Genomic DNA, 24,446 nt, shown 5'->3' on the forward strand with positions numbered 1-24,446 from the left:
CTGTGAAACAATAAATAAGAAAAAAAACTAAATTTCTGGTGTCGACTTGTAATTTGTCCCAATTTATTACAAAATTAGGGTACTCAGTTTCTATTGTACTTACATGTAGCAGATAAACGTTACTGAATCGATAGGACACCAGTCCATTTTAAGTTGATCCCAAGTGTAAGCTGGTACCCACTGCAGCAGGGAGGACTTTATATAGAAGCTATATCTAAAGACTAAACAACAAGTGGGCAGGGTTTGAACCTGCAACTTTGAGTTATAATGCCTTTGACCACTGAGCTATGCGCTCCACAATCCACTCTCACAACTTTCTTATTGACATGGCCATCACTATCCCTGGATGTTGCAGTTTTTACGTTTAACACAGAATTAAAAGATTAAAAGCTTAGATGTTTACAACTTTTATTTGTTCTACATGAGTATACACACAAATTATGGATCATGGCAATTTGTATCAACATCAAATGTCAGTTTCATTTTTTCTCTGGTCCAATGCCTAATTAATTAATTAGACAAACGATTCACATTCATAAAATGGTTGTCCCAGTTCATTAAAATAGTAATCACATGATAATTATTGGAGAACAATTCTGTGGTCTCAAATTACCTCAGTGGGATGATGAATGCGATACATATCTAATTCTGTAATAATGACGCATTAATGCATAGATACATGGAGGCTGTTAATTCCGCGATTAGTACATAATATGCATTTGTGTTCCAATTATAAATGGGTGTATCTTTTTATCAAAAGCTCAATGTATTTTTATGAAAATGCTTTCTAATTAAAATTGATATAGTTTTTATATACACTTTGATAAAACAATATATATTACATTTAAAAAATCTGTCAATCTAGGAATAAATAAATCATTGATTAGCACTTTAATCAGCAGTCAATCTGATAGTGAATTTCAGCAAGTGAAATGAAATGCCAGGAACTTTGGAATTCTTGAAATTTTCTTATCTCTCTCTCCCCCCCCCCCCCCCCCAACCAAAAAAAAAAAATTTTTTTCAACAAAATAATACAGACTGTCATCAACAAGTTCAAGTACAATTCTTTTAAAAGTGCAAAAATCTTGCCATTTAAAATTTATAACTTACTGGCCCCTTAAAGAACTTTAGAGGTGAATTCTTGTATTAAATTAAAGTCTTTGTACAAAATAAGCAAGTATTTATATGGCACACATCGTAATATACAAATATTTAAAACCTGTAGAAAATCTGTGTTAGTGTCATAAAAACTACCAGGTGAGCTTATAAATTCTCGCATTAATTAAGGTATTTGTCTTTACATCCATTTCACTAATTGGACCCCCCCCCCCCATCAGAAATTGAAATGAAATATCAACACTTTATAGATTAGATATACATCTGTAATGCTGTAATGATCACTAATCTCACCCCCCCCCCCCCCCCCCCAAAAAAAAAAACAAAAAAAACCTCCCATTTAACTTAAACATGATTAGCAAGTACAAGAATGAAAAATAAAAATTAGAAACATTAAAAATTCAATGAAATAAACATTGAATCTAGAACAACACGAAAACATAGTTACGTGTAAAAATTTAAATTATTGTAAAGATATGATTTAAGACATTTTACATATGATTACATAACATGCATGAATTGATATGGAAGATGCTGTTTGAAAGACAGCTATAGGTTGATAAAAATGTATATAAGAAGCGATTAGTGGAATTAAAAGCTTGGTCGTTAAAATGGTTACATGCATTCATATAAAACACCGGCTAGCTATTACCACTCTACATGTATATAATAACAAAATACTCATTTATGACATCACAGTTCAATAACATCACAAACACTCAGTCATTCACTCACTATGTACATATGGCAATTGCAACATGACACATGTCAATCAAAGATGATTGACAGTTACAGCTAATGGAATGAAGGGAGAGAATCCTCACAATAGAGAGTGAAGAATGATCACAACAATCAAACACATGGAGAAATAGCCAATGGAATAATACGGTTGAGAATTGTAAGCCCTGCATGCCAGAGTGATGAAAAATCAAAGTACTGTAAACACCCTACAGTTGGTTGTGTATTCTATTTAGTGATTTTGGTGAAAAACAGTGTCCGCTTAATGAAGAATAACACACAATGTCCTATATATGTAGATAAACAGGCGCATTCAGAAACGTCCTAAATCAAATCCATGCTAACTTGCTGAAAAAGCTTTTTTGGAAAATATCATACCGTAGTCGTATTTTACCTAGCGTGTACAATATTTGGCGGAAATCATTTAATTTCTTTTTAACAAAATGTACTTAATTGAGCGGAGGCCACTTTTTTGCCAAAAATGCTGGTAAGTAAAATACACAGCCCAAATATAACATGTCTACAGTATTTGGAGTATGACACAATGACCAATACATGTAAAAATTAGATGTATGACTAAAAATATAAATGAACAGAAAACGATGCCCTGGTACATAAAATTGTAAACAACAAACATGACCTAATTAAAAAATAATTGGTCATGTAACCTCAATCTTACGACAACATTTTTTGAGGGGAAAAAAAGGAATGTTTTCATTTACAAACTGTAATGGAATGATTCATATCACAGATCAGAAGTTGATTTGATTTTTAACAACAAAACAATCGCAGGACACAGAAACTGAGGAGGCACGTTGATGTGAGGTCAGATTTCAAAACTTTCATTCCTTACACACTATAATGATTGAAGTATTAAGGTACATTAAACCGTATAATTACTCTTTGTAAATATAAATTACTTTGTAATATCTCTTCTCTGTTTGCATATATTTCTTGACTAGTCAAAACTATTTAAATAAATGGATACAAAGGAATTTCAATTCCCAAATATTAACGTTGAATTGATAAACCATAAAAGAGTTAAGGACCTGTTTTCATATTATACATGTGTATACCAGTAGTCACTGAATATCCCTGTACTTTAAAATTTATTCCCTGGGTATCAAAAATAATCATTAACAACTGTTATAATGAAACAAAGAAAAAATCTGATCGTTAAAAAGTTTTTCACTTTGACTGTAAAGTCCTTAATTTTCAGTTAAAACTTACACTAGCACCGAACAGGTGTAAGGACACAACCACCTGCATTGTAAGTGTAAGACACACAATGGCTTTTATGGACTTAACATTTAAATGACACAAACTGAAACAAAAAAAACCCTCTCTCAATCAACAGGAATGTCACAGAACGTACAGAAGAGGACGTACGTTGGTTTGATCATAAAGTGATCAGAAGATATGCCATTATACATATATAATATGTTAATTGGAGAAAGAAAAAAATATATATACATATACATCTATACTATGTACAAATGAAAAATATGGGTATCAAAAAATTCTGAAGGCAACGGCACAGGGCAGGATCAACTCCCAAATCATCTCATGAACCTCAGCAACCATCGCGCAATAAAAATCGTCCCTAGCAGGAGCCACAGAGAGAAAGTCACAAGACGCGCGGATGACACGTCCCGAGTGAGGTCCTCGTTCACAAACAGGAGCTGGTCTATGATGTGGATTACCCCGTTTGTGGCCCCTTCATCCATGTGAATAACGTTAGACGATGCTCCACCGAAGTAAATCCTCACGTCTGAAATACATCAATTTAAAAAAATTACAATTAAAGCCGACTAAGAGATCTCAAGGTAGAATTGGTTTAGTTCATTCAAGACGATTGATCCAGATTCTAAATATGCAACACGTCAAGGCATTCATACCATGTGTATAGTTGGTACATGATCAAATTTTACACTGTTATTACCGACTGTTAATATAATAATCAACAACCCCCGGTGAAGTTTTCAATATTTCCATACATTAATTCCATGCATTATTTAGAACAACATTTCATTGTAACTTCCAATCAGAATGTCTGACACATATAGAGTTTGGCCTTACCTCCGACGTTGTTTAGAGCAACATTTCACTGTAACTACCAATCAGAATGTCTGACACATATAGAGTTTGGCCTTACCTCGGTCGTTGTTCTTGGTCAGGGTGACGAGTTCTCCGTTCATCATCTTCATCTGGTGGTTACCGTTACCTATCTTCTCAATGTAGAGGCGCCCGGGCAGGATGAGCCGCTTGAACAGCTGAAGAAACGAGGTAAAAGGATAATTAGTTATAAGATATAATTAGTTTTAAATTTAGTAAATAAGTCAACATGAGAAGAAGATATTAAGTAGACTAGAGTAATAGATGGATGAAATTGCAAAACAATTTTGGAGGAGTTAATTTACATCTTGTCCATGTGACAGGCAAAACAAAAATATTGTGTGAACGTACCGCATTAACATATTACCGTGAACATACCACACTAGTACTGGTGTATAGTACATTTACACCCCCTCCTCCCCACCAAAGTTTTAAATTTACCATAATCCCTAACATGAGAATATCACTAGATTTCACTGCATACAATGCATTTTTTTAACTCCAGGAAATTAACCTGTTTACTGTGGTGCAATAAATCAAACTTCGTGAAATTTTAATGTGACACAAAGAACTAGCCATACTGCATGTACAGCAGAGAAGTTTTACTATGATCACAATGGTACCAAGTACAATACACGGTAAAACAGCAATAATGTAAAACAAGCACAGTCAACACTGAAATATAGGGTAACAGTGACTGACTGAAGCCATTCCGTCGAGACCTTCCAGTCAACACTCAGATGACTGAATACCCTGAGTCAGTCACCATTTAACAACCCTCCTCGGATATTGATTTTTCTCTAATTACTCAATAATTATCAACATTTTGGGAAATTTTTTTTAATCTTTATGAAAGTTAATATCATAGGAAATGTGACAGAAAGGGAGCAAGCAAAATGGTGACTGAAATGGCAAAGCTCTGCCATCCAGTCACTAATCTCGCCACGTTCTGTCCACTGAATAGACTCGGGTTTATCTTCTGAAGTCAAGCAACTATGGTAGTCCGGGCGGGGGACTCGCCCACTGAAACCTTGGTGTGTCTTCATAAGACAAACCTTCAGTCACCTTTCTATACCTTCCATTATATTCAGATGACTGAAGAGGCTGAGGTTTATCTTGTATAAAGACAACCATCCACTAAAACAGACGGACAACAAGCAACAACAGTGAATAATGGACTCACCCACTGGAACCTTGGCGTGTCCCTCATCACGCGGTAGCCATTGTTGGTTACAGAGAAGTAGTCGATGGCGCTGGAGTTAGGTACGAACACCGTGAAATCACAGGCCACAGCGGTCGTACCACAGAACCCGAGGTCGTAGGCTGAAGTACTCTGAGACCCCGTGTTCATCCCGTTCAGCATGTTACAAGGGTAGGCATTACAGGGACTGACGTTGGCGTTGGCAGGGTTGCTGCAGTAGCTGATGTAGGTCGAGGGGCACTGACTGGTCCCCCCGCCATTACACTGCATACACACCTGCTGGTTGGCGTACTGTTGTTGTTTGCAGTAATCTGGACAATTGGTATTGGTATTGGTATTACACTGCATACACTGCTGCGTATTTGCATACTGTTGTTGCTGGCAGTAGCCGGGACAGGTGGTACCTCCCCCAGTGTTAGTGTTGGCACACAGTGCACTGTTGCAGGGGTAGGAGTTCTGGTACTGGGGCATGTAACAGTTGGAGCACTGGCTGGACTGGGACCCAGTGTTCTGAGTGACCGCTGAGCCGTAGTTCTGTGGGTATCCATAGATCTCAAAGCTGCACTTCTCGGCGGTGAATCGCCGGTCAGTCAGGTAGTTCTTGAGGCCCACTCGTCTCATGTAGTCGTAGGTCCTCCTACATACCAATATCAAACAAACAATATCATATCAATGATCTTTGTGTATTAACCAGGACCTGTTCTGGTTTCTATGTTTTTGCAAAAGTTCAAATAATTTGACAACTAAATCCTTACAAAAGTCACAATACAATTCCTTACATCTATATTTTAATATATTTCACATTTGAATTTTCAATCTTTTTTAACAATCATGTGACATGAAAACTCCCCCCCCCTCCCCCTCTCCAAGGGATGTCATTCCAACTAGTTTGCCAGGTAAAGGTTTTAAGTTGTTCTGATCTTTTTCTCAGAATTGTGAGACTAGGATGGCCTATAAGAACTAATAAATTAGCCATCAAGTGACCCATGTAGGGTGTTTGTGTAACAATTGTTAACCTTTGTGTACTTACAGATGACCTTTGCGAGACATTAACCACAAATCAGCAGGATGACCTTTGTGTACTTACAGTAGCCAGACATCACTACATATCAGCATGGGGAGGTCCAGGTAGGGGATTCCCAGCAGTGAGTCGATGATGTGGACCATTCCGTTCACCGTCTTGATGTCCGGGCGAATCACTCGTGCCTTCACATTGCCACCCTGCACCCAGGTCTCTAAACAAGGACAATAAATAATACAATTAAAACACTGTATCTAACCTCAATCCACACGGATAGCATCAAGTGAACAACTAGCGACAAACTGGCCAAACACCATTAGCCCACAGAGTCGTTTGTTCCACCATGTCTTTCAGCTATTAGTACAGTCTATACGAGAGTATCTACCAAACAACCTATAGGCAGTATTCTAGCATTGAGTTGCTGCGGTTACAGAGACGTACCGTTGCGTTCGTTGTAGATGGTGAGTCGTTCGTTACTGTACAGAGTCTGTCGGTACATCCGACTCTCGTAGCCACTGAGCCCGGGCAGTGACGAGATCGTGATCATGTTGTTAGGCTGAAGAATGTGGAGACGAAGAACCTGCAACAAAAAAACCAATCTATAGTCAGAGTGATATCTAAGAATATTAACTTTACATCTTAATGCTCATCACAATCTGCACATGAAGGTGCCTATGCATACAGCCATGTGAAAGAGTTTTGTTCAAAGACTTATGGGATAATTATTGATAATCCTAATTACCAGGTATCTACATGTAAAACCTACTTAATACCATAACTACCATTGTTTGCTCAGAGGTGAAGTTTGTAAAAGGATTTTGTATGTAGATACAGCTTTATCCACAAGGATGATATCTCCACCACATCCACCAGGGTTTGGCGTTTGTTCTAGTAAAGCTTTATCCACAAGGATTATACATACCATATCCACCAGGGTCTGGTTGGAGTTGAGGTTGGCCCAGCGGATGTTGGCCACTTTCTGGAAGGCTGAATCCAGCGGCACGAACACGGTCACGCCCGACGGCTGGACCAGGGAGTTCTTCACGGTCTCCGTCCCCAGGTTGATCATCTGCTCAAATTTCCTACAAAAAAAGAGCAATTCATTTTATTTACATAACAGTATAACAGCCCCCAGAATAATTTAATTATATAACTGTGTTTCAGTCCAGGTAATAATGTATTAATTTATGCTTTAAATTTTTTAACTCGATCAAGTATAATTTCCATCAAAAAGAGCCCTCTATTATATACTGTAAACGTACTATATTTAGCGTGTATGATATTTGAGGGAATATGATTTTTCAACAAGTTAGCGTGGATTTGATTTAGCGCATTTTTGAATGTACCTGTTTATCTACTAATATATTTTACATTTGGCGTAGTACTTGATTAAGTGGACGCCGTTTTCCACCAAAAACACTAAATAGAATACACACTCAGCCAAATGCTTAAAAAAAACAGCCCGATTAGTATTGCCACGTGACAAGAATTGATTATATAATGCCCAAATTAAAGATTTCTAAAAATCTTAAAATATCCAAGATTATATAATCAATTCTTGTCACGTGGCAATACTAATCGGGCTGTTTTTTAAGTTAAAGTGGAGTATTAATTTGATTACAAAATATATGCCATAATTAAAATGGCGCCAAACATCTTCTAAAGAATTGAATTATAATGCCATTTTAATTATGGCATATATTTTGTAATCAAATTAATACTCCACTTTAACTTGTCAATGAGTTCATATCTCAAAAAACGTACGTGGATTCCTGTTGGATCTGTTCGCGGATGTTGTTGTAGACGAATCCAAGGAGTTGATCCACAATGTGGACGACACCGTTCGACACGGTGATGTTTCCCTCAATAATGGCCGCACTCACTCCATCACTGTTCACATACACTGAAAGCAAAGAAGCCGCGTAATAAATCCATCCGAAAAAAGTTAATTACCATTATTGTTCATAAATAAGACACCAAAATTTAAGCAAAGTTCTCCTTTTAACATCAGACAAGGCTTATCAAATTAGAGATACAAATAAGGAAATGTAAAAGTTATTTAAGCATGGTAAGCTTTAAACCTCATAACATACCATTGGGCATAAGGTAAAAATTCAAAACTTTAGAGTGGTAAATAAAGCATGCTTGATTTAACACCAATGCGTATTGTTTGTCCATAGAAAATGCGTACTTAACCACCGGCGTAAATATTAACCACTTTTACAGTACCAAGTGGTTATTTTGATAAACATTCACTTGTTTTAAGCTTACCATTGTACCCCGACGGTTTCCTGAAGGTGATGGGGAGTCCTTTAGCGTTTGTGGCGCCCTCGTTGTGGGAGATACAGTTTGTGAACACGGCTCGGTTTGGGATGTAGTGGGCCTGCAGAATCTGTCAAAGAAAAACAGTTAATATTGAACATCCCTAAATAAAGAAACGGAGAAACTTAAGGGAAAATAAACACCATATACTGTAGATCCCTTACACTGTGTACTCATTTAAAATCGTGGAGGCCAATTTCCTTGGATTGTTCGTTTTTTCAGCTTATTCGTGGGAATGTAATTTTGTGGATGTGTTGGTTTTCAGTTTTAGTATGAAAAGTTACCGGGTACTCTTTTAAAACTTGTTTTCGTGGAGGACTTAAATTTGTGGGGGAGGGCTACCCACAAAAACCATGAACATTGAGCTACCACGAATTCTAATGATTCCACAGTATTAAGCGAGCAATTAATTTTGCAATTAAACTGTTTTGCATTAAATTGCGAGAATACAAAATTGCAAATGCCGAAATTTTATCACAGATTCATTTATTTTTAATCTGTCCAAAAAAAATAAACCAAGATTTTAAACTCTGTGAGATGTAAATCTAGCGATTTTACTTGGATTTTAATTCCTAACATTAAATTATGAATCTACAGCAATCAATTTTAAAGTTTGTTTTATTAGTCACTTCATTTTGTTCTTGGTAATTAGCCGTACCCTTTGGAGCTCCATCGGGTCATTCCTCAGTCGATTAAGTTGAGTCATCGGAATTTTTTGCATGGCGTTGTCATTGGGAACAAAGAAGGTGGTGATTTTGTCGGGGGAGGACAAATCGTTGATGTTCTCAAATGTGTGTAAGTAGCTCATGAGATCGGTGAATTGTCTGTAAAATTCAAAATTTACCATTTCAGTACAAATCCAATGTTACATGTTATACAGTAAATACACTGCATCACACTCATAGCAAAGAAAGACAGATTATGTAGCTCATTAGATAATTTATGTGAATCATGCGTAGAATTCAAAACCTACTGTATAAATATATAACCTACTGTATAAATATATAACCTACTGTATAAATATAAAACCTACTGTATAAATATATAACCTACTGTATAAATATATAACCTACTGTATAAATATATAGGCAGTCAATTACAGTATACAGGGCTATTTTCGTCCCATGTTATTTTCATCCTTTTTCACTTGCAAAAAGTTTCACCTTGTCTAAGAATCGCCCCGACATAGTTGTATTAAGGAGTCTCAGAGATAAAATGAGAAATTTGAGTTCGCTCAGTCCTAAATTCACCCACTGACAAAGAGAGCGAAAGGGGCGAAAATAAAACGGGGGCGAATATTCCCCTGTATGTATACAGTATTAGTTATTTAAAATTTGTGTCAACACTCTGATATTTGTTAGATTTTCTAACCATCTGAATAGTTTGTTAATATACATGCACAGGTACAATGTATGTGTATGGACTATTTTGTATGGTACAATGTATGTGTATGGACTATTTTGTATGGTACAATGTATGTGTATGGACTATTTTGTATGGTACAATGTATGTGTATGGACTATTTTGTATGGTACAATGTATGTGTATGGACTATTTTGTATGGTACAATGTATGTGTATGGACTATTTTGTATGGTACAATGTATGTGTATGGACTATTATGTATGTGTTATCTCTCATTAAGGAATTTCTTTTCAATAATTATAAACTTGTATGCCCTCCGAGCCCAAAATTGGAAATAACTAAATTATCTAAAATTTATCTGTCAGTAATTATCTCTACAGACACCCCTGGTCATATTAATTTAAATATCAAGTGTAAATTATCTATAAATCATCTAATCATCTACACAGACACCACAAGTCATTCATTCATTTTTTATTTTCTCTGTATAGAGATTTATTACAATAGATAAATTACATAAACTCAAAAGAATTTAACCATATTTACAATGGACGTGATACCAAGACCGTTACAGTAAGTCTAGGACGTCATGCAAGAGAGAGAGAGAGAAAAATAGCGACACATAAATAGATAGTATAAATTGATACTTGTCACATGTCAAAGAGATGTTTATATTTGCCACAAGATTGCACAAGAAGTCTGCTGTTGCATTTGTGGAAATTTTTTTCCTGGGAAACAGACAGAACAGTCTGTGTGTGGCCGCGTAAGAGGACAATAAAGAATTAAAATAATCAACACCTACGTGAATCTCTGTATGGAGTCTTCTGGCTCCTGGATCCATCCGTACGCCGTGCTCTGACTCGTCTTCCGCATCACTCCGTTCAACCCGTGCACGACCCCGTTAGTGGCGGAAATGTCCCGATTAGTTCCCTCTGAAATCTCTACTCCATTGACGTAGAACTTGACCGGCCCAAAAGATCCAGAGGAGGTCTTATGTGGGAGAAAATTTAATTAAAATTAATTAATTAAAAATTAATCTACTTTAAAGTGGGAAATGCAAATCAAATATGTATAAATTAACTAAAGGCTTTGTATTATAATATTCCGCAATCTGAAGTTTTATCCATTAACTTAGTACATAGTTTCTTGCATTGAATAACAGTTGGTATACAATATAAATATTTATGAAGATTAAAATTAGAATTAAGATTTAAGATATGAGTTTCTGGAAAATAAAATAAAATATTAACAGTATTCCGGACACTAAACATAATATGAAATTCAATACAGTATCTCGCTCACTGTCAGGAGTCTCAAACAGACGTTCTTGAAGTTTATCAACATGAAGGAAACCGGACAGTAAACTCCCTACCCCTCCCCCCACCACCCCCCCCATTTCCCTGACTGCCAGATATACATTTAATTCTATCTGTATCACTGTTTGGATAGATATTTGACGATATGGCCAACGCTTCACCTAGCTATTTATCTTAAAATTTTATATCTAATACAGAATCTGCATTCTGCCAGTTCTTAAAATATACGAGTAGTTGCCCTTTTCAACGATGTCATTTTGTTGTGTCCGTCAAAGAATAAGATGGCAGGGTCAAGATTTGCTCAAACCTCTGCAGAGGAAAGAGAGAAAACATTTTGATCAAATATCACCAAAACACTGGACGTGAACAAGGGTTCAACAAAGATTTCAAAGACTGTCTGACACATCTATCAAGACAAAATTAATCTGTTATCAATTTCAAAACTCAATTTGACAATAAGCTTTTTGAGGAGGTTGACTGGCCAAACTTGGATGAGATGCTGCATTGCATGGCCAATTTATGCATGAATTGGAGTAGATTATTGCTTCTCCTTTTATAGTCTTGGGAAAACAAAATCCTAAATATTCATTACGGTATATTGGTTAGCCTTGCCGTCTATGAGATCGATCAACCCTATATATTTGCCTATTCATTGTTCTTTCCCACTATAAGCCTGCGCGGGGGAGCTGCAGTTTTTTTTTCTAAAACTGCAGCTCCCCCGCGCAGGCTTATAGTGGGAAACTGCAACTGCTCCGTCTGTATGTGGAATTGCCTCACAGACTCTCAGATAGCGAAATCTCAACAATTTTATTGTAATTTTTACTGGTATATATAGTGATTATTTCTAATATAAAAAAAAAATATATGGTATTCAATATAAATTATCTTCAAGGCAAATTTATGCATGGATTGGAGTAGATTATAAAATTTGCTTCTCGTTTGATAGTCTTAGGAAAACAAAATCCAAAATATTTGTTACGGTAGGTGCACCTCGCCATCTATGAGATTGATCAACGCAATATATATTTCTGTAGTCGGTCAGTAACATTGACCCTAAATAGTATGACGGAAGACGCTGCACTTGTATAGTCTCATACTGATCAATGTCTCCAGGGTTGTATAGTCTCATACTCAATGTCTCCAGGGTTGTATAGTCTCATACTGATCAATGTCTCCGGGGTTGTATAGTCTCATACTCAATGTCTCCGGGGTTGTATAGTCTCATACTCAATGTCTCCGGGGTTGTATAGTCTCATACTCAATGTCTCCGGGGTTGTATAGTCTCATACTCAATGTCTCCGGGGTTGTTTGACTACATGCAGCCCAATGGTTAGACAAAAGGACAAACAGACAGATTGACAGACAGACAAATATTGAACACAAAGGCAAAATTATAACAAATGGCATTTCCTAATTTCATATAATTAAACTATATGGCAGTCAACATGCAGTTATAATGATGTACATACGTATCACCAATGTTATTTCTCCATTTTCACAATACTACAATTTAACATTAATTCATGTATGTTTGATTCGTTTAGAATATTTAGGTAGACAAGTCACATAAAACAACCAATTCAGCCTTAAATTTATAACAAATTTGCAAACAAAGAATTTAAGGCTGATATTGAATCATTATCTTTACAGAGAGCATTATAATTGTCAGCAGGCAAATTTTAAACTAAAATTTAACCATGCAGTATTTTTTTTTTCAAATTTAAATCAATGTAAAACTATATAAAAATTTATTAATATATGCATGTATGCATATTATAATTCACATGCATATACATGAGTGATTAATTGGATTATAATTATTATTATTTGTAACCTTGTACATTAAATCTTCTTAAAAGGAATATAAATCTATCACTTTTTTTGCACAATTAAGTCAATTTTGGAGATTTTTGTTCTATTTGATGAAAATAATACCAAAAATATAATTATTTTTTGTGCTCTGTAAAAGTGATCCCAAAAATAGCAAATTAATCAGAAATTAATTACAAACTCACAGTACAAACAATTAACTCCTTCAACAACAACACTGAGTGTTAGCAGTACAAACAAACAACAAACAAAGGCTAGTGAACAAACAAATCAAACAAATATCAGAACAAACAGATCATTTCCACAAACATTGAAATAACCTAACAACAATTATCTGACATTTCAGAGTTTCCGACGTTGGAGCTAGTCCAGTAAATGGTCAGGCTGGAGGCTCTGTGGAGTAATTTCCAGTACTGTCAATATGGTGATCCAGAGGAGCCGTTGACTTTGTTTTGTATACAGTAACAATACTAGCTGCAAATCTGTAGCTATATGGAGAAATTTTGGGTTGACGTTAAACCAAAGTTTTGGCTACAGTCTCTTCCAATTACAAAAACTTTGTTAGTTTAGATTGATTACTGTAAATTCCTTATCTTACGCAAGTTCTTAATTTCGAGATTTCGCTGTTTTGTATCAAACCACGAGAATATAAAATTGCGATCACCAACTTTTGGTTAAAATTTCCTATAAATCAAAAAAAATCTTAAAAATAAAAGCGTGATCTTAAAATCTGCATGGATTGCCTCTTGCGATTTTACGTGGAAATTAATTCCTTTTTTTTAATTGAGAATCTACAGTGACCAATATATAGTTTCCCGAAACATTTTTAACAAATATCTGATTTTTTTTTTGACTAGGAGCTCACAGATCTGCAGCTACAGTGTAAACAAACTTTAATTCGCGACGACTTAATCTCATGATTCACCTACGATTAACCATACCGGTTTGCGGCAACTAACTTTCATGACCAAACCTTTAAAAGATCTTTATCTTGTGTTGTAACAAAAACCATACGATAAATACATGTTTGCTGCGACAATTATGCGCAACAACGAGGCTCTCTGATAAACCTTGCGAAAATCTTTGCATAATAGTTAAAGTTGGTTTACGGTAATCAGGATAAGACAGGTTCTCTATAAGGTTAGCAGCTAACTACAGATGACAGAGAGATCTCAGCTAGTACGTATATTAATAAGTATCAACTATCTCCATTAGTACATTAGTATCAAAGATCTTGGTACATTAGTATCAACTATCTCCATTAGTACATTAGTATCAAAGATCTTGGTACATTAGTACTGATCAAAGAAGATCACATTTCAAGCAATGCTGGCCACTAAACAAAGAGATATATTAATCTTTCTATTCATGTTGATGTGAACATTATAAAAACGGGGAACAATTTTAGAGGATGCAATGTCTAAATCAATTAAATGTACATTTCACATCTTTCAGGCAATTCAAAAATCCCCAAAGATTTTTAAGATTTGTTCAACTAAGTGAGAAAAAGCTAGCTGCGCTTGTTTCAAGGAAGTAACTTTTTTTCATTACAGTGAATCAAAGTACAACTGTTTTAAGACAGAAGTATTTAGGAATCTAAACATCAAACCAAGAGTGCTGGAGAAAAAAACCGTGGACAGAGTATATATATCTAAAGAGATTGAATTAAATTAGTCCTAATAGATTTTCATTAGTAACAGAAAACAACTTATCTTTTAAGACAACCAAAGTTGCTAGATATATAACAAAATAGTTCCTATGGCCAGAAAAGGCCATCTATAAAAAATTGTTTACTTGAAAAGTACCCTTTTATATATACAATTTAATAATTTTTTTTTGACATTTATCGTGTTAAGATACAAATTGTTTGCTGATTAATCAATTTTCTACCTGAATGAAATGGCTTCTGAACGAAATGATATTATGATTATTCAACTTAAAAAAAAAAACCCAATATTTACTATCTTTCTGCTTGAAGTTTAAACAGTGATAAAGCTAGCAGAGGGTACACAAACAATTTTTCATAAATGGCCTAAGTGCTCGAAATGCATCAATTAATTGAATGCGTAAATAGTGTGTGTTGCATCAAAGAGCAGACAAAAAACTATATATGGAAGTCACCACCTCATGCAGAATAAGTAAACAACGCCCGGGACTTACTGTGAACGATCTGTATTTACGATTTATAAATAACTTGTCACCGTTGGAGTCCATGCTTCGCAATTGCAAATTGTCCCTCATTTCACCTGAAGTGAGGCGGGTTCCGTATACTGAAAAATTCAAATACGACACTCTGCCCACTAAACTGGTCCGAGTACAAGTAAAAAATAAAACGTCCACTCACCGTGTCCAGCCGTTGGATGCGATTGAAAAAGAGGCGGTCACCGTTCGCATCGCTGCTTCGCACGTATTGGTTGTCCAGGATCGCACTGGTTTGTAGACGATTTCCAGGGACTGAAAACCACACGAAAGATGAGGCGAAAATCTCCTGACATTAACCGTCCAATATTGAGCCTATAGTTCCTGATTATTTCATGCATTTTGAGCTGTTTATAAATATACAGTGGTTTCTACGCAAACAATTTTTTTTCAGTATTCCGTATACAGGTATAAAGCTATCATCTATCATTTAGCCTACAGCGCACATAGTTAAATATTAAATAATATAACTATATGGACTATAAATGCTCTGTATATATCTTAACTGACATTGTCTGAATAAAGAAAGGATATATATATATATATATATATATATATATATATATAAGGACAATGATATTGTCCTAATTCTAAGCTATATAGACAATGTCCCATATATATGTATAATAGCAGACATTTTCCAATATCTAATAGTATATGGACATTATCAAATACCCTATATCCGGTAATTTTTGCGATGGTCTAATTTTCGCGACCCCTACTGAATCGCAAATATTGCATTACGCAGAAATTATATCCAGTATTATTTTCTATTAGAAACTTTTTATATCGCAAAAAAATGAGTGGCGCAAATGAAAATTGTTACAGATTTTCCTAATTTTCCTAAATTTTGTGACATGAAAAAAAAATGGATATACGGTATATCATCTACAAAGACATTGTGAATTACTAATTTGCACAGAGTTTTTGGAATTTACTTTGCAGCAGCAATATGAATACTGTGGAATAATTAAATTTCGTGGGGTCCAATTTTCGTGGATGTCTTAAAATTTACAGGTTCGTGGGGACGTAATTTTGTGTATTCTTTATAATATATCTACAAAAGGAAATATGACTTTATTACACTAATTTATCAATTCGTGGAGGATGTTATTTCATGGACGAGAGGTCCCCACGAATTCCACGAAAATTGAGCCACCACGAAATCTAATGATTCCACAGTATATGACATTTATGCTTGGATGTAACATAATCACATCAAAACAATGAAACTGAGCGGCACTCGCTCATTTATTGAATTATAATATCTGATGAAATGGAATTGAAATAAACATAAAATTTGATTCTCTGTAAGGCCACATGAAATTGATATTTAGATTCTCATCCTGATTTGCAAAAAATATGGGGCGGGTGGGCGGATTTCATACATTATTTTTTAGAAACCACCTTTATCACTGTTCAATATGTTCTAGACATAACAACTGTTCTATTCTTTTAAATTGTTAATGCTAATATGGGCACACAAACCCATTTGTAATCTTTTAATCCCATTTTATTTCAACTTATTAATAACTGTTAATGCATGAAGACATTAAATGTATCCTTATATGATAACAAACAGGCAGGCATTAAAATGTTTTGAATTTAAATTTTAAAATTTCAGAGCCCTCTTTTTTTCTCCACACAGTTTAAAAAAAAAAAATGCATCGAGGCGGGCTATTTTCAGAGGGGCGGGTGGGGATGAGAATCTAAAAATTAATTTTATGTGGCCTAATGGACTATCCAATCTGGATTTCATTTTTATTTTTAATCCAACAATTACATACAGTAAGTTTCTGTTTTTCATGATTGTTGTCAAATTTTTTGGATGTTACTTCAATTTATGTTGTGAAACTTAACATTTCTTATCCATGTATACCGGTAACTTGCTAAGAAGTTTCAACAATTTCTGATTATTAATAAGAATTTATAAGATGTAGTATTGTATACTCGTTATATTGATACCACATAAGTTCCAACATACTACATAACACATATAGCAAAGATTCCAGTTATATGACTATCGTCCACAATATTAAAGTTTTATTTCCAGTAAAAGGTTTTTATGTTGTATATTTTGGCTTTCTAACATGCAATATCAAACTTATACATAAGCATATACTAACAGTTGAACTTTCATTGATATCTTTAACATTGATATCTCGAATATAATGGATGTATCGAGGTGATATGTAAGTCCATACCACTTATTTTTAAATTATTTTACCCTCCATATCTCCAATACTCGGATATCTCAAAAGTTTTTAAACAATACATCTACTTCGAGATAACAAAGTTTGACTGTATACTGTAAACGTATTACATTTGGCTGTGTATTCTATTTATATAGCGTTTTTAGCGGAAAACGGGCTCTGCTAAAATCAAGTACATTGTCAAATTCAAAATACATAAGTAGATAAATAGGCACATTCAGAAATGCGCTTAATCATCTCCTTGTTGAAAAATCATGTTCCCCCAAATATCGTACACACTAAATATAATACACTTACAGTATGCTAAGTTTGTGTATAATGTTGTGAGTGAGTTAAGGCTGCTTTCATTATGTAAACCAAAAATATAAAGCCCAAAAATCCATTAATTTAAAAATAGATTATGTCTAATTAGATAAATATTGTAATTGCTTAAAAACCAAGAATCAAGAGGTGGCTGTTTTGTGGAAAATATTATCTTCACGGTATTTAACCATTGTGATATATAGGAATGAAACGCTCTATTCACAGGTCAATATGATTTGCCTGCCCTCAATTAAATTAATTTGAATAAATGAATAACAGTCTTGAATAAACTTTTCCATGAATTAAGCACTGCATGGATACCTTGAATGACTGCATCAACCTCCAATTTAGATAGATAGAAATGTCACACGGGTCTTGATTGAAACAGTAATCATTCCAAGAGCTTGTTCTATTTGAAATTTTGTGTACTATTTTTCTATAAACCAAAAATTAAGACCAAAATGAATCGAAGGCCTTGAATCCCAATGCAGTATTAATATCTAGATGCATCGTTCCACCCCTAATGATATCACAACATGATGTCACAATGAGTATTATCAAGAAAAATCAGTACTCATGTATATATTCAGCCAAATTTTGCACATCTTATTTTAAAATTTTCAAAATTCTGGTTTTCACAACCAAAACTTTTTTATTCAAAATTTGCAACAGGTTACTCTTGATTATGATCTACGTTTCATTACTACTTTAGCCTGAACTCACTCAAGAATGAATTTCAAAGTTACGATAATTAAATACGTACTGGTACAGAACATGATGTAGTCCTTGAGGTCTTTCTCGGAGTAGCTATCGATGACATTGCGTTCTTTGTACGGCAAATTGTTGTAGGCGGTGTCATTAAACGCAAACAACGTGAGTGAGGTCGGAGATTCATAGAGGCGGGTTAACTGGGCCCGGACCACCAACTGAGCAAACTGAAACGAAAGTAGAGAATTTAAAATATTGTTGTACGTGTTGAGACTTGAACAAGAATTAGCGATGATGCTGCGACTGCTTGTCATAAATACAGATACATGTACCACCGCGGTTCTCAATATTTTGCGAAGATGACTTTGAGAGAGAATAATCTGTGTCTTGGGACAGTTACACCCTCACCACTGGGTCCACGGGACACTGATGACTGTGTGAATGTCATTTTCACAAAAAGTTTACATTAGGTAGTAACGGAATATTTAGGGATTAAGGTTTGAGGAAATCTGATTTGCATGATTATCAATATAATAATAGCACATTTGATTATATTGTTCACAAGAATTAGAGACCTTTCTACCGGGTATGTTCTCTCTCTTCCTTTTTCTTTCTCTCTATCTGTCTAATTCTCTCTAATACACATTTACAACAAATAAATGCACACCTCCCCTGGAGTCCCTGCATTCAATTGACATGATCTCTCATTTGTACCTCAGATTCTTTCTAATCTTGTACATTATTTCTGATCATTTTGTATATTTAGAATATTTTTTCTCTACCTCTCATTTATTTTAACACTCCTTTAACTCTTCTTCTCTCTTTCTGTTAATTGGAGATTTTTCCACTTTCACAATTTCTCCCAGTCTCTCCCCCCCCCCCTCCCCCCCCCCCCAAAAAAAAAAACCCTGGGTTTTGACATTAAAAATAATGACGATAACAAGGGTTTTGATTTGACTTAATATTTTAATTTTAAAAAAAAAACGTTCTTTCGAGAGAGTTATGAGTTACCCCCCCCCCCTTCCCCCAATGATCACTTAAACAAATGGTTTATTTTAATATATTAAGGGAAGGTGTGTGATGGGGGGGGGTTGATAGTTCATTCTTAACTTTCATGCAGAGAGAAAAAAATAAAAGATAATATCTTGAAAGTGGGTTAAAAAGCTTCATAAAAGCCTATGCGTTTGTTTTTTTTTTTAATGTACATAAACATGAATGTTGACTCATGCATGGGCCAATATTGAACTTCTTTCTTTTAAAACAAGTACACTTCTGCCTAATTTGTATTTAAATGTTTTATAAAAGCCGTTGCATTCTTTATATACCGGTATATCTTTTTTTAAAAAGTGTATGTTAGCTGGATAGCATGCATTTTGGCTCAGGGGCCATTATGTCAACTTCCCTCTTTCAAAACCAGTAAACTTCTGCGTAATATGTAAATATTAGGTATATATTGTAAAGAAAATTTAAAACTGTATCGATGCATGCATGCATATTGCATGACAGCTAGATTCACTATTTATAGTCTGATTATACACCTGAGAAATTTAAACACAGATGGCCATATTTGAGCTGGTACATATACACTAGACTATTCTCTCCCATCACTACTTATAATCACTATGCACTAACGGCTCTGTCATAAAGAGATCAAACCGGACAATCTCCCGTGTTTTATGGCCGGTTTATGCCCATTTTTATGGCCGTCTGATTCAATAATCGCAGTATTTCCCACACTCTATTATTTCGGACCCTGTGGTCGTACAATAACTATGGGGTACTTCTCATTGTATTTATGATTAAATTCAGATTTTTTAGTAGAAGCAATTAAACCAAATTTTAAAATAGACATATAATATCCAAGGTTCACCATTGAAATAGACAAGTGTGTAAAACATCTCTGACTCATAAACGGAGCATGTGAATGTAAACAAAGTTAAATTAGCTTCGAAGGTTGCCGATTTAAAATAGTTAACTTTATGTGGACTACAGATAACAATCAAATTATCAGTCTACATAGTAATATCCATACACTAAATTTCAATGGCCTTTCAAACTTTGGCAATATTTTTTCTTACAAAAATAGTTTTCATTATCCTACCATAAACCCACTGAAATAAATACATGACTGTATTATAACACATGATATTGGCTCAACAAGAGGGAGTCCACTTTTAATAACTCCTGTATATTTCATATTGTATGAGCAGAAATAAGCATCAACATGATCACTATTTGATACTCTGACTGTAACGTAATTAATTACTGTAATACAACATGATCACTATTTGATACTCTGACTGTAACGTAATTAATTACTGTAATACATCAGCAGCCTTTCTCTCTTTTATCATGTACCATATTGTGTGACTAATTGTATCAACTCAATGTAACACCAGTAATGTTCAATGTATAAGAATCCATTTAACACTATGTTTAATTCAGTCAAATCAAAACACCTGTAATTAGTCTCTGATCTGTTCCTCTAGCTCCTCAGTCCTCACACACAGTTTGTGAGGAGACTATGAGGAGCAGGACACAAGTCTTAGACTTTTATGAGGAGAACCACATTAAGATACCTGTGAGAGGAGCAGATTTGAGACCTTCCGTTTGCAGTTGGCACTTAAGGTGGTATGGGACATCTGTCGATATTAATGTGGATTAAAGTACATTATAATTGAAATACTTTCACCACTTCAGAATTTTCAAATTTTACAATATTTATATCCAAAATTGGCTTTTAAAATATTTGGAGAGGTAAAAATTGTAATTAAAATCCACAGTGGGATTCGAACTCAAACCAACAGATCCATAGTAAACCCTCTAAACCATTGCGCTATGCTGATAGGTGACAAAATTGGGAAAGAAACTACCGTACGTAAAAAACTATATGATTTATAATTTCACTTGGCTTTATTGTGCATTTCATTTAACAATACGTCTCAACATGGAGTGTCCCATATACCACCTTAATTTAAAAGGACTGCAGATCAGAAGCCCTTGATTTACAAAGAAGTCAAAATAATTATATACTGTATAAGTCTATAAGATAGAATTAAATTCTGCTATTTATATATATATATACATCCATCGATTAAGGCTTTATATTTTGTGCATTGCAATTGGTCCTTCTGCAGACTTAAAATAAGAATATGAAAATCAAAAATTAATATTACAATTTTATAATGGAATGAGTTGAAATAAATTCAATGAAATTAACTCTTAATGTACAGTAACTGATAAATCGATTAGTTATGCATCTAATGGTATTTTATAATTGTTCTCCATTGGTCAGCCACTGTCCTATTTAGAGCATGAACTACATGTGACATGCACAGTGTCGAGACCTGTTACAAATTTGCGACATATTTACGAGATGAAAAATGCCTCCTGGCCGTTCTTCTAAACAAAAAAACAAGTGTTTCCATTGGTCATCTGCTATGTGCCTATGACCTCAAGTTCAAAAGAAACGCTGTGAGGGATTAGTTGAAATAAATCAGTAAAAGTTGATTGATGGCCTGTAATTAAACAATTAGCGCATGATTAATAGAAGAAAACTTGTTGATAGAATAGCTGCGGGTATACACGTATAATTAGGAACATACGCATATGAATATGACACTGCAGGCTGATCCAAAAGTTTAACATAAAATGGGGTGGAGCAGTGGTATGATATGAACTCCTGATCCAAAGATTTTACATAAAATGGGGTGGAGCAGTGGTACGTTTTAACTCCTGATCCAAAGATTTTACATAAAATGGGGTGGAGCAGGGGTTCATTTGAATTTTTTTTTTTTTTATACCGGGGTAAGAGGTAAAAAATTAAAAACTCTGAATTATAATCAGGAAGCACAATATCATTTGAACTTATTTAAATTTGTATATGTTTTTGACACACCTCTTTAATACATTTTATGAAAGGAGGAATTAAGCCATCTGAATTAAAGAAGAAAATTTGATTTAAAGTAAAAATTGGTGGGGGGGGGGGGGGACTTTACACTTATCTTGTTGCATAGAACTAAGGATAAATCTTATTAGTATTGTAAGTAGGTGAGGAGACAAACACACTTATAACAAAAACAAAAAAATGTTTTTTTCACAGCTTCGGAGTGAAGGATCGATCAGTTTATATGTCAATTGTGTATACTTCATTTGTGAGGCTGGGTCACAATTATACCAATGTAAAGATGTTCATCCTTAGATAAAGGGTTAGATAGGTCAGTTATCACAGTAACGTCACATTGTGCCACTGTTTATTTCAGTCTGTACAGTTGATACTGCGTTTTAACTAGGATGCAGTGTGCAATGGCCCCTCCCCACACCGCTTCTAATTCAATCTTAAAATTCTAAAAATGTTTTAAATAATTGGCTTTTATTCACTTTAAAATCAGTGTATTAAAATAAACATCACCAATATATATACATGTATATATCTAGTACCGGTATTTCTTTGTTTAAATTAGCTCATGTTTCATTTCTTGCACAATCACATCATTTTGATATTGTTTATATAGGGTGTTTCAATCAATTGATATGCAATTGTCTTGTGTATTAATTGTTTTGATATATCTTATTTCTTATCAACAACCTGAATTATGGAAATATCTAGTGCTGATAAAACTGATAAGATATATGGCAATTTATAAACCTCGCAGTCCTATCTCTGAGAATGTCAATATCCTAGCTGCTATTTTTATCTTTATGAATCACAGGTGATATAAATGCATATTTGACCCTAAAAAGGAATAGAAATATGTAGTTATGGCATGAAACGTATCCTAGAAATTCTTTCAACGTGTTAGAGGCTAGACCCCCGTCGTTTAGGAAGCCTTATTCTGTACACAGACTTTCACTGGACGCTCTGCGCCATTTCCGCATTTTGAAAACAAAAATCTACACACCTTGACCTATTTACAGGTGTGAGGTTGAAACAAAACACCTTACCTTAGAAAACCCAGTTGTCCGCTGCAGAATTTGTAAAACGTTCCCTGATATTAGCTGTCCGTTCACATAATTAACCAGATAAATCGAAATGAGAAGTCGCAGGATCGCCCCACAACGCTCCATGACTGCAGATTTTTAAATTGTTTACCTGATCCAGGGGGCGCTACTCGTCACGCAATTTCCGGGGAGGTGAAAACCTGTCTCAGGCTGACCGGATTTTTAACATAATTTATCGCGGTGATCGCTAAATTAAAACAAGACAAACATAAAACAAAACAAAACAAAAACAAAAAACAAAGACAAAAACAAAAACAAAAAACAAACAAAACAAAAACAAAAAACCAAGCAACCAAACAAAAAAAAAACAAAGAATAATGGTGAAAGTTAAATAGTTCATCCGCGATATTCGATGATATTAAAAAAAGACTTGCTTTTAATTTATGATGAGTTCATGAAACATATTACAGGGAAAATGCATGTACTTTCTAATTAAAGTAAAACTAATTCAACTGTAAAACCCTCAAAACCCAGGAAGTTTTTTAAAACCAAGAAGTTTATTTAACACGAATGTTTATCAAAATGCATGGCCCAGTTGCGCACTGAAGTCAGTGATTGCAGTTTTTTGAATCTCAATTTTTAACAAGAGGCCCAGGGGCCACATCGCTCACCTGAGCAACAATTGCCTTAATTCTGATCAAATAAGCATTACAGTATCAAAATATCTTGACAACTAAGTACAGTAGATCTTGCTAAAAAAAAAAAATGAAAATCTGCCAATTTTTATCCACCTCTTTTTTTTTTTTTTGGTAAATACCAAGCCCCTTTTGTTGTTATACCTGTAAGAAGATTTTTCTCTAGCTACATATTTTTATGATATGGTATGAGATTTGTATGCTATGCTATGCTATGAGATTTGTATGCTATGCTATGAGAAATTGAAATGAAGGACTTAATGATATGGTACATTGTATGCTATGCTATGACATGCTATGAGATTTGAACAAAAACGCCTCCATACACAGAAGAGTTCCACACATTTCGAATGTGAATAATAAG

The 24,446-nt window shown here is 34.6% G+C and overlaps 1 protein-coding gene across 3 annotated transcripts; it reads right to left on the bottom strand.

Moving 5' to 3' along the window:
• Positions 1–1,421: 1,421 nt before the first annotated feature.
• On the bottom strand, positions 1,422–23,558 carry LOC128170705 (fasciclin-1-like). 3 transcript variants are annotated; one of them, XM_052836467.1, is made up of 13 exons: positions 23,391–23,558; positions 18,502–18,673; positions 15,184–15,293; positions 10,680–10,867; positions 9,172–9,337; positions 8,463–8,583; positions 7,956–8,094; positions 7,114–7,273; positions 6,633–6,771; positions 6,258–6,405; positions 5,153–5,807; positions 4,010–4,127; positions 1,422–3,625 (listed from the first exon to the last, which is right to left on the bottom strand). In XM_052836467.1, exons 1-13 carry the CDS (start codon positions 23,511–23,513, stop codon positions 3,414–3,416), a joined length of 2,451 nt encoding a protein of 816 aa, XP_052692427.1. In that variant the 5' UTR covers positions 23,514–23,558; the 3' UTR covers positions 1,422–3,413. The 3 variants fall into 3 exon arrangements, with proteins under 3 accessions (XP_052692427.1, XP_052692426.1, XP_052692428.1); XM_052836466.1 differs by lacking the exon at positions 15,184–15,293 and adding an exon at positions 15,368–15,477; XM_052836468.1 differs by lacking the exons at positions 18,502–18,673; positions 23,391–23,558 and adding an exon at positions 15,368–15,477.
• Positions 23,559–24,446: the final 888 nt, after the last annotated feature.

The sequence above is a fragment of the Crassostrea angulata genome, chromosome 2 (genome assembly GCF_025612915.1).
Source record: "Crassostrea angulata isolate pt1a10 chromosome 2, ASM2561291v2, whole genome shotgun sequence".
Lineage (NCBI taxonomy): Eukaryota > Metazoa > Mollusca > Bivalvia > Ostreida > Ostreidae > Magallana > Magallana angulata.

Coding starts and splice junctions, on each gene's coding strand:
- LOC128170705 (XM_052836467.1), bottom strand. CDS start 23,513: ATGGAGCGTTGTGGGGCGATCCTGCGACTTCTCATTTCGATTTATCTG. Junction 6,772..7,113: donor ACCAGACCCTGGTGGATATG/GTATGTATAATC, acceptor TTTTTGTTGCAG/GTTCTTCGTCTCCACATTCT. Junction 6,406..6,632: donor CATCTACAACGAACGCAACG/GTACGTCTCTGT, acceptor GTCCTTGTTTAG/AGACCTGGGTGCAGGGTGGC.